The 15348-nt window shown below is 38.5% G+C and overlaps 1 protein-coding gene across 11 annotated transcripts in view; it reads right to left on the bottom strand.

The window, feature by feature from the left end:
* Sbf2 (SET binding factor 2) overlaps positions 1-15348 on the bottom strand; it is a 293801-nt gene that overhangs the window by 83436 nt on the left and 195017 nt on the right. For all 11 annotated transcript variants that reach the window (XM_076940847.1, XM_076940858.1, XM_076940824.1 and 8 more), the window contains exon 17: positions 11607-11675. In XM_076940847.1, coding sequence (XP_076796962.1) covers positions 11607-11675 — 69 coding nt within the window. The remainder of the gene's footprint in view (positions 1-11606; positions 11676-15348) is intronic.

The following is a 15348-nucleotide window of genomic DNA, read 5'->3' on the forward strand; positions in this document are numbered from 1 at the left end:
CTCCTTTCCCCCATCTCAGAATCAGGAAGAAGACCACTGTTCTTACTGTCAAACACTCCTTTGATCTGCCAGTCTTCTAAAAAGAAGATATACTTGGAGAGGCCAACAGAATAAATCAGATTCCCTGCTACTCCCCAAGTTGGAATAAATTAGTATCTGGTTTTGACACATAACTGTACTTTCTTTTTCACCACTTTTAGTTGATTTAATTTTGCCACATAATATATTAAAAAGCAGTCAAATTAATAAATTTCATTTGACTGCTATTCCAAATAGGCACTGTGCTGCCTGCCCTCCAACAACTTGGCTCTCCTGTATGCTGCCGCACTATTTGGCTTTCCTCCATGTTTTTCTACAGAGTTCTCCATGTTTCTGGCTATATCTTTCTCTTTTCTGTCTTAGGTATATCTACAGAATTATCTTTAACTTATATTTTAAATTAGATCTCTTTCTCTAATGTTAAAAACATGCAAATTTATTTGTTTTCTTTATAGGTCCATGAAGCCCAAGATATAAATTGGTAGCTTATAGGTATTTTGTGTTGAATTTTATTATTATTAACCAATTGGAAAATCTCTGGCAGTAGATTTTCTTTTGAGATGGTCTTGCTCATATTTAGCCCAGAACAGACTATAACTTGATTTTTCTGCCTCTACTTCCTGAGTACTGCAAATATGCACAACTGTATTGGCTAGATGGCTGTTAACTTGACATAAGGTAGACATGTATGGGGAGAGAGTTACTCAACTAAGGAAATGCCTTCATAGGATGTGCCCGTTTGAAAGCCTGTGGTGCATTTTCTTAATTAGTGATTGCTGTGAGAGGGCCCAGCCCATTGTGAATAGTGGCTCCCCAGGGCAGGTGGTCCTGGGATGTATAAACAAGCATTCCTCAATGGTCTCTGCATCAATTTCTTGCCCCCAGGTTCCTGCTCTGTTTGACTTCTGGGCCCTGTCTGAGTCTCCTCAGTGATGGATTATGATGTGGAACTGTAAACCAAAATACAACCCTTTCCTCTCCAAGTTGATTTTGGCCATGCCATTTTATCACAGCAATAGAAACCCTAACTAAGGCACTATGCTCAGACTCTTTGGTCCTCTGAGAAGCTGATAATCTGCCAACACTGTGTCCACACTGTTTCTCTTGTGGTGGTATCCTTTGGAGGTCAGAGGGATATTTGCCTGTGTATTCTCCTTCTACCTTGTGGGTTCTGGGAATTAAATGCAGGTCTTTAGAATTAGCAGCAGACACCTCAATCTACCAAGCAGTTTGTTGGCCCTGTGCCCACATTTCTTTTTAAAACTACGTGACTAGAACTTTATAAACAGTAGCTGTTCCTTTAACACTGAATATTCTTTAGTCATGTATAGTTTCTTCAATTACTGATATTACTTTTCTGGTTCCTTTAAGCATTTGAGTTTTCAATCTTGTTGAAGAACACTAGAAGAACAGAGAAGCCTGACTACAGATTTCAGATTCTTTCTGTCCCTAAGTGTCAAACATTTAGTAACCTTCCATTTTTAAACACAAATAGTTGACATTTACCTTCCAGGGAGTTAATTAAATATTTTGTTTGTTTTTAGTTCAAACAATCAGCAGATGACCTTTCAGCAGTAAGTCAATAGGATGGGGAGTTGGATAGGGAAGTTGAGGAGTGGAAGGGAGAGAGGGAAGAAGGTAGGAGGAGAGATGAGAGAGGAGAGGAGAGAGGGAGAAACAGGGAGGTGGGAGAGAGAGAATGTTGCAGGATATTTGATTACACTGTGAATTCTGAGATTGTGTTATTTACAGAAAATACCTGTTTCTAGTTGTGGTGTGGCTCTTCCTTAGCACACACCTTTAATCTCTTTGGCTGGAATACATATACCCCCATAGTACGAATGTTTAGTCACAAACAATGAAGGCAAAGTCAGTTTGTAGAAGGAAGCAACCATGTTTCAAAGTGATGTCTAATTGAATGGTGAACAAAGTGAGAACCAGAGAAAAATTTGACAGAATAGGATATGCCCAACTCTCATAAGAAGAGAAAGAAATTAGCCCAGAAGCTGGCAATACCCAAGATTCAACTCACAGACCACATGAAGTTCATGAAGAAGGAAGACCAAGTGTGGGTACTTCGGTCCTTCTTAGAAGGAGTAACATAATCCTCAAGGGAGCAAATATGGAGACAAAGTATGGGACAGAAACTAAAGGAGGGGCCGTCTGGAGACTGCTCCACCTGGGTATCTATCCCATGTGCAGTCACCAAAGGCAGATGCTGATGTGGATGTCAGGAAGTACATGCTGACAGGAGCCTGATATAGCTGTCTGTTTGTAGGTCTGCCAGGGTTTGAATATATTCAGAGGCGGATGCTCACAGCTAACCATTGAACTAATCAAGGGGTTCCCAATGGAGGAGTTAGAGAAGGAGCTGAAGGAGCTGAAAGGGTTTGTGGCCCCATGAGGAGAGCAACAATACCAACCAACCAGAGCTCCCAGGGTCTAAACCACCAGCCTGGGAGCACATAGGGAGGAACCCATGGCTCCAGCTGTATATGTAGGGGAGGATGGCATAGGTGGGAGAGGAGATTCTTGGTCCCATGAAGGCTGGATGCTGAATGTGGGAGAATGAGGATGGGGAGATTGGGGGGGGGGGACATCCTCATGGAAGCAGGAGCGGGGGAAATGGGGTAAGGAGATAACATCTGAAATGTAAATAAAATGTCTAATAAAAAATAAAATTATTTGATATGTTGGATAAAAATAAAATATAAAAAAAGAACAGCAAAGAGAGAGAAAAGGGGAAAGAGGCAGTTTTACTGGGAGAGTTTTATAGAGACAGGTTGAAGAGAGAATGAGCCAAAGAATGAGAAGGAAACAGAAGATTAGAACATATTGCCAAAGTTAGTATGAGGCCAAGCAGAGCATTTCAGGAGAGGTCGAGAGTCAGCTTGGAGAGGCGTTTGAGCCAGAACAGCTGAACTGATCCAGAGATCAGAAAGAACCAGGAAGGGTGAGCTTATTCAGCACCAAGTCTCAGAGGCTGAAAGCATTCTAGGCCTAGATTAGATTGTATAGAGGCTAAAGCTTCCAGGACTAGGTCTAGGTTAGCAAACAGAGGCAGTAAGCCTCTGAGATGGCACTTAGATCAGGTGAATAAAGGGAGGGGAGAATGGGGGATATGAATGTGAGAACGAGTGAAACTGAATGAGAGGGGAGGAGACTTTTTCAGGAGCACCAGAGGACTGTGAAGAGCTCTTGATACATACATCTTGCCTTCCTTTCTTTACATTTCCAACCTTGCAATGGGGATAAAATTTCAGATTTTAGGCATGGTAGGCAAGCACTCTACTGCTGACCCATGCCTGCCCTTCCAGTCTTTGCAGTTGTTTACAATCCTCGTTAATTATTGATTTGTCATCAGCAGCAAAGCTTAGTGCAGAGTCAGTAAGGACTGGATACATAGTCTGATCTGATTGATGATTCCTGTTTATATCTAGAAAACTGGTCATTGGTCTTTACCTGCATTTTAGCTTACACAGAATACTGATACCTCCTCAGGGGAGGCAGAAGGCAGCCTAAGGTAGGGGCCCCAGCCTGGGTGAGAAAAGGTGCAGGCCGAGGCTGAGGTTAGGGTTCTCATATCCCTGGACACCCAGACGCTGCTGGGAACCTCAAGGAGTTGAGGACAACCAGGCCTATAGGTTGGTAACTAGCCTGGGGCTGGAGGGAAGGGGGCATCCGGTTTAGCTCAGGGTTGAGTGTCTGGAGCAGAGGGGCCTTCTGCGGTAGACTTATGTGGCTCAGCTCAGTAACAAAGGCTTCTCACCATGGTGATTGTCCAAACTGTTTATTCATGATGAAAAAAGTACATACAACTTACTCAGGGTGGACCAGAGATTAAATACCTTTTGCAGAAAGGAATGTCTGGGAAGGGAAGCTTATTGGCTAAACCCTCAGGCCTCTAGATACCTCAGTAGCATGGAGAACTCCGGGCTCTATGCTCCCTGACTAGCAGTCATGGTCTTCATGTGGGGGTATCATGGTCACGTGCTTCAGGATAGAAACCAGGTTGGAAGTAAATTTAAATGCCTACCATTCTCAGTTATGAGAACTGGTAGGGTTTATTAATCTGCTCAACCTTCTCAGTTTTTGTCTGATGACATGGTTCCACTTGCCAGGCAGCTTTTCCATGTTAGGATTACATCTGTGAGCTGCTGCTTTAATGGAGGAGTTGGGGAGCTAAACTCAAGTCTAAATGTTTGTGTGACAAGCACTTCACTAGTGGAACCACCTCCTTAGCCCCAGGTTAGTTTCCTTTAAATGGAACATTTCTGTTCAGATTATTTCCTATTTTCCTAGGACATAATACATTAAATCCCATTGAACCAAGGAATACTACAAAGAAATTGTTAGGTTTGTGCTGGTGACTTCATACTGCTTACCTAAGCATCTGATCTACTAAACAGCAGCAGAAGCCATGTCTTTGCACCACTGCATCCCATAACATCCAGTAAGGAGTCCTACTCAGGATGATGAAGATTCTATTGAAGAAAACTTATCTGCCAAGGTAAAGTATCTACAGTTTTAAACAAATTTGGTCCTTCAAATCTTATGTTATCCATTTATTTAACCTTTTGCTTTTTAGTCATGAGAAAAAAAGTAAATTGTTTTTACTAAACTGGAATCTCTTACCTTAGCACACCAGGTCAGTCAGTCTGACTACAAAGTATCTTTTTTTTTTTTTTAATCCTCCCCTACCTTCAGCAATATTCCCAGTAAGTTTCATATTTTCTCTGCCTATAATATTTATACATTCTTGCTTTTTGCTTGTTCTTCATCTCAGCCCTACCTGTAAGGCTCATGTATCCTTCACCAGCACAAACCTAACAATTTCTTCATAGTATTCCTTGGTTCAGTGGGAATTAATATATTTTTTACAGTATGTAGATTATGGATGTTTTAGGTATCAAATGTGGCAATTAGCTATACTATATCACCATAGGTGTACGCGTTTCTCAAGGGCAGAGAAGCTTGTTTGTTCAGCTTTAGAGTCCAACACTCAGAGGTGGTAGCAGGAGTTGATAGGTACTACCTTAGTTCTAGCTGTTTGTTTCATTTTCGAAACCTTTGGCTACTATAGGAAAGAACTGACAAATTAAACAGTTCATAAAAACACTTTGCTGTGGGTTGAAATGTCTACCATAGGCTCACGTGTTTAGATACTGAGTCCTCAGCTGGTGATCAAATTGGAAAGGCTATGGAAGAGCCTTGCTGGAGAAAGTGGGTTGTTGGAGGCAGGCTTTCCTGCTCTATAGCCTGACTCCACTTCCTGTTCATGCTATACTTCCTGTGTTTACCTGCTATGTGATTAGCCAGCCTTCAGTTTCTGACACCATACCTTCCTTACCACCATGGATGTATTCCTATGCAACTACAAGCCCAAATAAGTCCTCTCTCCTTCAAATTGCTTTTGTCAGGGTATTTGATCACAGCAGTGAGACAGTAACCAAGACATAATCCAACTTAAAAAAGAGCATTAATTAAAATATATACATTCATAAAAATTAAAAATTCTATTAACTATCCACTAGAAAACACAATCATGGGTATAGAATTTACTTGATATAAATTACTCCATAATATTTTAAATCACTAGTTTAAATAGTGGACATAAACTATCCTTAAAAATTGCTAGTTCTGAATTAATTATAATTCATAGTTTCTTAGGAGTACTAAGAAAAACAGAAGTCCTTCAAAACTTGAAAGAGAAAGTAAGACATGGTATAGGGGGGTGGTTGGTGCTAAAAGAGAAGAGAGGTATTCTAACTGTCTTAAATCATGTCATAGTCAGGGTTACTACTGCTGTGATGAAACACCATGACCAAAGTATCTTGGGTAAGAAAGGGTTTATTTGACTTGTGCTTCTACATCATATTCCAACATCAAAGAAAGTCAAAACTGGTCAGGAACTTGGAGGCAGGAGCTGATGCAGAGGCCATGGAGGAGTACTGCTTACTGACTTGCTCCTCATGGTTTGTTCAGCCTTCTTTCTTATAGACCAAGGATCACCAGCCTAGGGATGGCACCACCCACAATGGGCTTGGCCCTCCCCTATCAATCACTAGTTAAGAAAATGCCCTACAGGCTTGCCTACAGTCAGAATTCATGGAGGCATTTTCACAATTGAGGGTCCCTTCTCTCAGGTGACTTTATTTTGTGTCAAGTTGACATAAAACTAGCCAGTACAAAGAGCAAGGAGAAATGAAGGGGGGAATAAACTTTCCAGCCATCCTAAATTTCTGTGCTGTCAGAAGCATATTTGCTGTAATAAAGATACATTGTGTCTGGACCAAACCAGATTCAGTAAATGTTGATGGCTCTTTTCACTCTCAATCATTTTCCTGCTTTTTTTTTTTTTTGGCCAAAAACAGATCCTTTGAGATCTGTTATATGGAATGAAATATATCTAGACTATGAAGTTGGAGAAAAACAAAATTCTTTTCCTATTTTATAGTCTCTTACCAATTAAAATTAATGACTGATAAAATGTTTATTCTTTATATTACTGTAGAAACAATTTATATTACTTATAAAAACAATCTTAAAACTATGAAAAAAGGTTTAAAGGTTTATTTGGATTTCACCAGAATGACTTACAGACAGTAATTTTACAGTAGGACAACTACTGTCTGTATTAACTAGAGCCAAAGTCAGTATTCAAGCAGAAACAGAAAGTATTTCATGTTCTTCTGAACACTTAGTACATTTTTTGTTAAAAAAAAATTTCATAGATTGGAGACTTATAAATTATATTATATAACAGTTATTGAAATTATGACCTTGTTCAAAGTTTAATGAAGTATCCTTGCTGGACATGACCATGAAAATGGCTAGGAGAGTGTGGGGTTAAGAGTGATGCCAATTCAATATCTCTACCCAAAACCCCTAAAAGATTCTCAGAAGTATGCCTGTACAAATTGTGACTCATTTGAAAAACACTATTAGAGTTAAAATCAACAAAACAAAAACCATAAAAACAACACTTGAGCTTTGGAATCACACACAACATAATTTAAATCTGATCATGGGCAAGGGAGTCTTTTTGAAACATACTCTCTTCTGTCAAACTAGAATGATACTTCATTGCAGTGGGCCAGGTACTGAAAGGCTAAGTGCAGTAGAATTCATTAAACACCAGTTCTCATTCCTACCATCTTTCTCTGGGCTTACTCTATACACTATTTTATTAGGTAAATAGACTTTTATAAGGTATAACAGTAGTTAACATGAAAACACAGCAGAACTTAGCTCCCATTTGAGTGGTCGGGACTTGGACAGTACTACTGGTAAGGGTCTGGCAGTAGCAGGAAGGTCACCACTTAAGAGAACTCAGGAAGCTCTGTGCTCTTTATGCTTTCATGTTCACTTTCTGCTTCTTGGGCTGACAGAACCTTGTCAATAATGGCCTTTCAGATGGTCATCAATAGATATTTTATTATACCTCTTATGTTTACTAGTAATAAGCTTTTATGTCTTGAAAAGAAAATAATACTTATGCAAAATCCCCATGTTTATTTACAGGCCTGTATTTTTTTAGGATGTATATGCCAAAGTTAAAATTTGGGAAAATGATAAAGACCTACAAAATTACTAATATAAAATTTGTCTTTAAAGTGAGAAATCATGCTGTCTATGTCATTTATTCATTCATATACACATATATGTATAGATGTGTATATATATTACATACATACATGTGTGTATACATACATACACACACACACACATACACACACACACACACACACACACACACACACACACACGATCCTTCTAATCTCAGTTCTTGGCAGGCACTGTATGTATGATAAAACTCACCAGAAAATTTTTATTTCAAAATTAAGAGATCTAAAGATAGGCAATTAATAGCATGGGTTTTAGTGAAGAAATTCAGACACAGAAGAATATATTGAAAGTCAGGGGAGATGACTCAGTCTACAAAGCACTTGCTGTACAAGCATAAGGATCTGGATGGCATACCTGGAGCTTGCTGGGAAGCTAGTCAAGCAAAATGTGTAATTTTCAGGTTCGGTGAGAGACTCTGTCTCAAAAAATAGCATGGGGAGTGACTGGTGAAGATACCTGAGACTGTTATCTAGTCTTAACAACCAGAGTACACATGTATGCACATAGATCCAACATATACATGTGCACATACATACATACAAGAATACATATCATATAATTTCACTCATGCGAAATGCCTTCCCAAAGCATACTCAACAAAAAGTAGATGCACTGCTGTTTGGGCATGGGTATGAGGTTTCCTCTTGGGGTGAGAGAAGAGGTCTAACTCTAGATGGTAGCTAGCAGGCTGTCCTCTGCCCTGATTTTGTCACTATACACAGAGCAACAACTTTACTCTTTGTTCAAGGAGTTAAGGACCAGAGGCTGGACACTGTGAACTCATTAGGATAACAAATACCATCTGTATCACACAAGCACAAGGCATAAAATGATAGATAACTTATTTATGCCAATAAAACACGGCCATTTACAATCTTATCAAATTAAATCAGGACACAGACACACTGGACTATATCAGAGACAGTGGGCAAGTACGTTTATTGAAAGCACTAACTCAATGATGTCACCTGAAACACATGACAAGAGGACATCTCTGCTATACACCACAAGGGGTCTGTGTACTCTGGCAGCCTTAGATGTGTTTCTGCATAATTTTACAGTTCTTTACTTTCTTGGTAATTTTTTTTATTTATATACACAACAATAAATGAAATCATCATGGCCTCTGCTTTGGAGATCACCAAGTGATGAACCTCTCTCTGTCTCTGTGCTTTTAGTTCAAAAAGAAAAATAATGAGAACAAGGCCTGATAAACTGCCAGTATGTGCTGTCAGTAATGCCATTCCTCTTTCAAAGAAAGAAACTTTCAGGAAAATGGAATAAAACTGAAAAAAAGACATTTCATACTTTTCTATAACATCTGATTTTCATTTTTTAAAGTTATTTTACACTTATTTGGTTGGTGTATGTATACGTGTGTGTGTGTGTGTGTGTGTGTGTGTGTGTGTGTGTGTGTGTGTAAGGGTCTATTTATGTTAGTCAAAGGACTACTTGAAAGAGTTGGTTCTGTCCTTCTCCAGGTAGCTGTCAGGGATTTAACTCAGGTCATCTGGCTTGGTGGCAACCACCTTTATAACTGAGCTATCTCACAAGTTCAGAATGCTCTAATCATGCATATATAATACATTTACTTAAAATGCTTATGGCTTGGTGGTATTGTGTAGGAGACGATTTTAAATCACTACTGTACTACTAAGACTATCAAGTTTCTTGAGGCTATGCTATCATACTATCAATGATGCAGCTTACACACTGTTTGGCATAGTAATTTTATATGTTGATATGCTCAATAAAGTTTGTTTTCAAGGAGTAATTTTTGTTGTTGTTATTTTGAGCAGGGTTTCTCTGTGTAGCCTTGGCTGTCCTGGAACTTGCTCTGTAAACCAGGTTAGCCTGGAATTTACAGAGATCTGCCTGCCTCTGCCTCCCAAGTGCTGAAATTAAAAGAGTAAGGTTTTTTTTTTTTTTTTTAAGATTTATGTATTTTTATGTATGTGAGTACACTGTCACTGTCTTTAGACACACTAGAAGAGGACTTTGGATCCCATTACCGATGGATGTGAATCATCATGCGGGTGCTGGGAATTAAACTCAGGACCGCCGGAAGAGCAGTCAGTGCTTTTAACTGCTGAACCATCTCTCCAGCTTGGAGTAAGGCTTTATTTTTTTTTTTAAGAATCTATTTTTTTTTTTAAAATGTGCATTGGTGTTTTGCTTGCATGTCTGTCTGTTGTATGTGAGAGAATGTCAGATCCCCTGGAACTGGAGTTAAAGACAGTTGTGAACTGCTATGTGGGTACTGGGATTTGAACTCAGGTCTTTTTGAAGATCAGTCAGTGCTCTTAACTACTGAGCCTTCTCTTCAGCACCCCAGTAAAGTTTTATTACATTGAGGGGGAAAAAAGGACTTATTAAAAATATTCTTAAAAAGAAAGTAACCAACTACCTTCTGATTAGAATTAGTGTCCCATTAGATGAAATTCATAACAAGCAACATTAAAGGACCAATAACCTGTGGCTAGAAAAGTCATACTGGCTATAGAGGGGAACTTACTACCCTACTACCATTATTCTACTAAACAGACACACTATTAACAGACTCCTAATGATTGCTGTATCATAAATCAATGCATCTCTCACCTGCTGCTACTTGCAGCAGATGGTGATTAATACAGTAAGCCACAAGCCAAGGTGCAGAGTAATCCAAGCAAGTCTTGCCAGCACTCCAGCGGGTAGTTTCCAACTGTCAGCTTGCTGGCTGCATGTTATGCTGCCAGTGACCACAGCAGTATCTCCTTAACAAGACTGTCTGAGAAGTCTTCTTCCAAGTTTATTTCTTTATTGGGTATTAAGACTTAGCCCTAGGAGTAGTAGCTGCTCTTTGTATTCTATTCCTGCATACTTTAGAATTCTCTTTATTTCAGTAATTCATTATTATAGTTCCTTGTATCATAACTTCCTTGAGCTAGGTGTAGTCATGTATTTCTTTAATACCAGCACTTGGTAGGCGGAAGCAGGCAGATCTTATGAGTTTGAGACCAGCCTGGTCTACATAGCTAGTTTCAAGTTAGATAGGGCTACATAATACATCGATCTTGCCTCAGCTAACCCCTAACCAAAACCAAAACCAAAACCACACAACTTTCCCCTTTCAAATGACTGATATAGCTTCTGGTTCCTACTGGAACCCTGATAACTAACTTGTTAGCTTGCAGCCTCCTAAAGTTGACTGTGCAGATAGCTCAGTAGTCAGATGTTGCCACAGTCTGGTTCAATTGTTTATTTTATTCAGAATGTGGATCTTTACAAAAAAGAAATAATAAAGACAACTTGACAGATTTGTTTGCTATAAGAACTAGGGCTGGCAAGATGGCTCAGTGGGTAAAGGTGCTTGCCTCCAAGCCTTACAACCTGAGTTCAACCCTCAGAACTGACCAAAGGACAGAGATCCAACCTCTGCAAACTGTCCTATGCATACCATGGCACAAGCTCACTTGCTTACTTACCTAACCCTACACATACATGAACATGCAAAGTAAAGTGTCATAGAAAGAGCTAATATTTTATATAATGGTAGGACAACAGCTATAATGAAGTATAAAATTCTCATTGAACAGTCCAGAAAATTTACAGTTCTATGTTCTATGTTAAATTCTATGTTCTGTCACTATGGGTGTTATTCATTCACTAAGTGTCTACTAATAACATCCTAGCCTCATAGGTGTACTTTCTATAACAGGGTGAACCCACCCATAAACTGATCTGGAATAGAGTTTCAGGTACTGTAAGAAAAGTAAAACTGGCTGGAATAGTTGGGTAGTGGACTCAAAGATGATAATGACTTGGTGTTTGATGTTACACTTCCTATACATGGAATGTGATAAATGCTACAGTAAATATAATTACAGGTGTGTCCTTAGTATAATAAGGGGACAGAGTCACATAATGCCATGAAAAATCAAACAGAATATACTTACCCTATAGAAAGCACTGGTCAGGGGGAGTAATGCTGCAGCGATGTTATACTCTTCTAAACTTGAACAATCCTTAAAGAAAACAAAGGCAAATCAACCTCATTTGGATATTTATCAGAATCACAAATAGATGACACACCAGGTTTGCATTACTGTCCTGTGAAAAATTTTCACTTTATTCCAAGTTGTCATTAAGGCATAGTTGGGTAAATCCAGGGAAAAATATTGTTTCTAAAGTACACTCATTTAAAAACAAAGTATAAATGCCCTGGGAAGGATATTACTGTTATGTTTTACTGGTGAGCTGCTGCATTTTACCTTAGAGTCTGTGTTAAAAGGTGTTTTCATATACAGAGAGTTTTAGAGGGGATTTTCAATATACCCAATATGTTTCACTAAGTCTATTTTCTCCACATGCTTTACTACTTTTCATTCTGGGGTGTATTTTACAACTGATTAAAAGTATCATTTTCTTTCTCAGTGTTATATAAAAAGCTAAAACTGTGTTGTTGGGAACAAAATAAAAACCTTTTACTGGAAAGATAAAATGGTGCCGCTGCTGAAGAAAAATGAGGTAAAAGAAAGGAGAACAGAACTACTATATTGGATTTAAAAGCAGAGCAAATAGATAAAAATATATGTATGTATGTATATGCAATTACTGCATATTCCAGCTTATTTACACCTTGATATGAACTCAAAGAACCAAGACAAGAACTGGAGCTGGAGAGATAGCTCACAGTGATTAATAGTCCTGGGTTTGGTTCCCAGCACCCACATGTGGCTCACAGCTATCTGTAACTCTAATTACAGCTAATCCAAAACCCTCTTCTGACCTCCACAACCACTGAATAGATTTGGTAAACTTAAGATACATGCAGGCAAAACACACAACAAATAAAAACAAGTACATCTTTTAGAAAAAAGAACTGATAGAGAGCACTGGTATTTACATATCCACATATGATATGCACATGTGATATATATGTATATATGTATATGCAAAATAGAATATTATTCTGTCTTAAAAAGGAAGGTACTTCTGACATACATTATAACATGGATGGACCTTGTGCCATTATATAAATGGATGTTTGTAGAGTTATACTAACTAGTATAGTTACAGGGCTCTAGGGCATCTGATGCCCTCTTATGGCCTCTGTAGGTACAGGTACCCACATGGTACACATGCTGGCAAAACAATCATTCACATGAAGTAAAAACAACAGCAACAAGAAGATATAGGTACAGTCAAGAAGTGGTTATTTTTATTTGTTTTGTTTTATTTTTTGAGACAGGGTTTCTCTGTGTAGCCCTGGCTGTCCTGGAACTCACTCTGTAGACCAGGCTGGCCTCAAACTCAGAAATCCGCCTGCCTCTGCCTCCCAAGTGCTGGGATTAAAGACGTGTGCTACCACTGCCCGGCTCAAGAAGTGTTTAATAGAACAGTAGCAAAGAAAATAACTACAAGAATTGAAAAACAAATTACATGAAATTTAGAAGTTTTATACAGGAAAGGAAACTATCAGCAAAATGAACAAATGGTCCATAGAACACTAGAAAGCTTTTTCCAGCTTTATTTCAGACAGAAGGTTCATATTAAGACTGTATAGAAAATCAGAAAAATTAAAATACCAAAATCAAACTCTCAATCAATAAACAGAGCAAAGATGAGAACAGTTTACAAAGATGGGTTAAGACACTGGGGGTGGGGGTAGGTGATGGAGAGATGGCTCAGCAGTTAAGGGCACTGGCTGCTCTTCCAGAGGTTCTGAGTTCAATTCCCAGCAACCACATGGAGGCTTCAATTGGCTATAACTGTAGTCACATGGAACCCAATACCCTTTTCTGATGTTCAGACATACATGTAGATAAACAAACAAACAAATGAAGTATTTTAACAAGTATTCAACATCCACAGCCATCAGAAAAATGCAAATTAAAATGAGATTCCATCTCATCCCAGTTAACATGGCTATTATCAAGTAAATAACAAATGCTGGCAAAGATTCTGGAAAGGATGTGGGGAAAGAGGCACCATTATTAACTGATTGTGAGAGGGGAAAGTAGTAAACCACTATGGGAATCAGTGTTGAGGTTTCTCAAAACAAAATAATAATAACAATAAACCAAAGAATAGAACTACCAGTAAGACCTAGCTATATTTATTACTCCTAGGCCTATACCCGAAGTATTCCATACCCACAAACCCTTGCAACTACTCTGTTGTCAAAAGTAAGGAAAAGAAATCAGCTTAAAATGCTCGCTCTCTCTCTCTCTCTCTCTCTCTCTCTCTCTCTCTCTCACACACACACACACACACACACACACACACACAATTTGGCCATGAAGAAAAATAAAACTGTAAAATTTGCAAGAAAACGGATAGAACTGAAAAATATTAAGCGAGGTAACACAGATGCAGAGAAACAAATAGCACAAATAATGCTGTATCAGATATGGATTCTAGCCTCAACCCCTCTCCTCAACACATGAAGATCCAGAAATAAAAAGGCAAAGACGGAGGGCTGCCATGTTGTTTTCTGCTGTCTCTATGAGGATTTGTGCTGGGATCTGGACACGTGTTGTATAGATATTAAACTGGACCAAATGATCTTTGGCTTTAGATTAAAAAGAGTTTCAGCTATAAGAGGTTAAGTGCTGGAACTATTTTAGTTATGTCTTTCTTCCAGGCACACACATTCTAGGATACAGGAGGGGAAAAGAAGAGAGACAGCCAATGTGAATAATAAAATCAACTGAATGAAAGATGACTTTAGTGCTTGCCCTGCATTCATGGGCCTTGTACCCTAGCATCTACCCCACACAAATAGGAAGATGATTTTTGAAGCTAACTCATTATGTTGGAATCATGTTTAAACTTTATCTTAAAATTTGGTCAGGCCACATAGAAAAACCCTGCGTCTTTTTCCTACATGGTATCATATAGGCCTCTATCATTTCCATAAATCTTATAAAATAATCCAGGAACACAGCAAAAACTGTTTATCTTTTCCTGCTTGACTATTCTTTACCCCCTTAGGACACAGCTATGTTCAAGAATGTCATCTATGTCCCAGCACATCTGAATTTCTTTAACAGAAATGCTTTGCATGTTTCTGAAGACTGTCATGAGGCCCAAGGCAATAAAGTTCAACAGACTTGAGCTGTAATCTTCTCCCAAGGAAATGGTTGGAATGCCAAGCCGCCTTCTGACTTTGACTTCACAGCAGGGCTTCATTTGTAATGATGCTGTCCAAACTTTAAATGACAACAGCTGTGATATGAAGCTTTACACATTCATTTATAAAGACTTCCCACAAATTAAAAAAAATTAAAGAACAGGGGGATTTTAATCCATGACCAATTAGCAGAGGCTCAGCAACCATAAAATATTTAGATTAGAAAGAGCTATTTATTATTTTACAAAATGTTTACACATTGCAGTGAATGTCTAAAAACTGTTTGCCAGTCAAACACTGATTGCAAAATATAAATATAAAATTCTTTGCAAATCACATTAGAGACATTAATTAGGGTAAAGATGGAAAACTTCTAAAACAATAAGGATACAGCTATTGACATAGCAATTACATTCCAGAACAGTGCAGTTATCTATTGGGGATCAGTTCCCAAAAGCACATTCTGGAGTCCCCTGTGCTTCGACAACATAATAGCCTTGTAGTTATAAATGTACCAGGCAATTTATGAACTTGAAAGAACTAGAACATTTATATATGCTTTA

This window comes from Arvicanthis niloticus, chromosome 1 (genome assembly GCF_011762505.2).
Source record: "Arvicanthis niloticus isolate mArvNil1 chromosome 1, mArvNil1.pat.X, whole genome shotgun sequence".
Taxonomy (NCBI): domain Eukaryota; kingdom Metazoa; phylum Chordata; class Mammalia; order Rodentia; family Muridae; genus Arvicanthis; species Arvicanthis niloticus.